Source organism: Symphodus melops (assembly GCF_947650265.1).
Source record: "Symphodus melops genome assembly, chromosome: 20".
Classification (NCBI taxonomy): domain Eukaryota; kingdom Metazoa; phylum Chordata; class Actinopteri; order Labriformes; family Labridae; genus Symphodus; species Symphodus melops.
Genome location: NC_136710.1, coordinates 760,282 through 762,781, shown reverse-complemented (window position 1 = coordinate 762,781; position 2,500 = coordinate 760,282). Strand labels below are relative to the sequence as shown.

The 2,500-nt window shown below is 51.8% G+C and overlaps 1 protein-coding gene across 1 annotated transcript in view; it reads left to right on the top strand.

Annotated features, from left to right (window-relative positions):
* The window catches only part of ctc1 (CTS telomere maintenance complex component 1), a 12,990-nt gene that overhangs the window by 5,752 nt on the left and 4,738 nt on the right, over positions 1–2,500 (top strand). Inside the window, exons 11-16 of the mRNA XM_079371456.1 lie at positions 581–795; positions 888–1,051; positions 1,134–1,248; positions 1,350–1,791; positions 1,874–1,963; positions 2,054–2,191. Of these exons, the coding sequence (XP_079227582.1) occupies positions 581–795; positions 888–1,051; positions 1,134–1,248; positions 1,350–1,791; positions 1,874–1,963; positions 2,054–2,191 (1,164 nt within the window). The remainder of the gene's footprint in view (positions 1–580; positions 796–887; positions 1,052–1,133; positions 1,249–1,349; positions 1,792–1,873; positions 1,964–2,053; positions 2,192–2,500) is intronic.

The following is a 2,500-nucleotide window of genomic DNA, read 5'->3' as shown; positions in this document are numbered from 1 at the left end:
CAGTGTCTCTGTCTCTACAGTACAGTGTCTCTGTCTCTACAGTACAGTGTCTCTGTCTCTCTACAGTGCAGTGTCTTTGTCTCTACAGTGCAGTGTCTCTGTCTCTACAGTACAGTGTCTCTGTCTCTACAGTGCAGTGTCTCTGTCTCTACAGTGCAGTGTCTCTGTCTCTACAGTACAGTGTCTCTGTCTCTCTACAGTGCAGTGTCTCTGTCTCTACAGTACAGTGTCTCTGTCTCTCTACAGTGCAGTGTCTTTGTCTCTACAGTACAGTGTCTCTGTCTCTACAGTACAGTGTCTCTGTCTCTACAGTGCAGTGTCTCTGTCTCTACAGTACAGTGTCTCTGTCTCTACAGTACAGTGTCTCTGTCTCTACAGTGCAGTGTCTCTGTCTCTACAGTACAGTGTCTCTGTCTCTCTACAGTGCAGTGTCTCTGTCTCTACAGTGCAGTGTCTCTGTCTCTACAGTACAGTGTCTCTGTCTCTACAGTACAGTGTCTCTGTCTCTACAGTGCAGTGTCTCTGTCTCTCTACAGTGCAGTGTCTCTGTCTCTACAGTGCAGTGTCTCTGTCTCTACAGTACAGTGTTGACCCTGCAGTGCATCAGTACATCAGTGTATCGGAGCTCTGTCAGTCCCTTCAGTCGGAGTGCTGGTCTTCTGTGTCTCTGAGCTCACTGCTGCCCCCTGGTGGATCAAGTTTGTCCAGCTCTCAGATTAACTCGGCACTGGCCTGGTCCTGCAGGAGCCTGACCTCTGACCCCCAGAAAAGCCAGCAGAGTGGAGACAAGCTCAGGTAAACCATGACCTCTGACCTGGCAGAACGTGTGGCGTCCTCAGTGATTTAATTTTATGCTTTAGGCTTTAACCCTCCGTGTTGTCTGACAGGCAGCGCCCCCTGCTGGTGGTGGGTGTGTTAGAGCTTCCATCACAGCAGTCTGAACACAGTCTGCAGCTCAGGGACAGGACAGGGGGCGTGGCCTGTGTTGTCACTGAAGCCAGCCAGGAAGAGGAGGGGCGTCAGACAGCTGTGTTCAACACCGCCTGGATAGGTAACACACACACACACACACACACACACACACACACACACTCACATTAAATTGGCTATTGATGTGTGTGTGTGTTTTACAGGTAGTCTTGTGTGTGTCAAACAATTCACCATGGTATCAGAGAGATTCATCCAATCAGATTTCCCCTCCTACCAACACCTGGACCAGGACAAGTTCATCACACACAGACACTACAGGTACTCAGACACACACACACACACACACACACACACACACACTACAGGTGTTCAGACAAACACAGGATGGTGTGTGTGTGTGTGTGTGTGTGTGTGGGCAGAGTGTACCTGCAGTTTTCTCTTGATCACCTTCACATCCTGAGTCCATCTGTTGCCATGGAAACACACCTGCGACCGCGAGGGGAGGAGCCAGGAGATGACATCACCAGGAGGAAACGGACAGTAGAAGAAGAAGAGGACGGAGTCACGGGGAAGAAGAGAAGAAGAGACGACGCAGCAGACGACTCCCACTCTGCCTCCACCTCTGTTACCTTGACAACGGCCAGCAGCTCACGGCCCTGTGTTTCTACGGTGATAAGGGTGGAGCAAAAGGAGGGCGTGGCCTGGAGGAACATGGGGGCGGAGTTAAAGAGTGGGGAGGCGGGGTTGACGGCTTGCTTCTCTGTCAGAGCTGCTGTGATTGGTGCTGTGACCAGCTGGGGGAGGGACCCAAAGAACGGACCAATGGCAGACAGCGAGGCAGACGCAGAGCGGGAGGGCAAGGTGAGACATGCCGCACACCTCATCAGCTGTTTCATCCCATAATGCACCTGTGCTCAGTGATTCAACAGTTACCTGTGTGCAGGTGGTGCTGGTGTTCTCAGGTGCGTCTGCTCGCTGGTTTCCTCTCCTTCATCCCGGATGTTTCTACAGACTCATCGCCCCAAACACACAGGTAAGACACCTGTGATGATGTCATCATCATAGGGCTCCTCTCACCTGTGAAAAATATCTCCAGTCAGTGAGGCATTATTCCATCCTGCAGGATCCCAGTGTTCTCATTTGCTGTGGAGATTCTGGGCGGAGCCAAGTGCAGCTTCACACTGACTCCACCCTTCAAGTCCAAACTGACTGGAGGTTCCACACTCTGACAGGCCAACAGCTGCAGCACACCTGCAGACAGGTAAACACACCTGCAGACAGGTAAACACACCTGCAGACAGGTAAACACACCTACAGACAGGTAAACACACCTACAGACAGGTAAACACACCCACAGACAGGTAAACACACCCGCAGACAGGTAAACACACCTACAGACAGGTAAACACACCTACAGACAGACAGGTAAACACACCTGCAGACAGGTAAACACACCTACAGACAGGTAAACACACCCGCAGACAGGTAAACACACCCGCAGACAGGTAAACACACCCGCAGACAGGTAAACACACCCGCAGACAGGTAAGCACACCTACAGACACAGGTA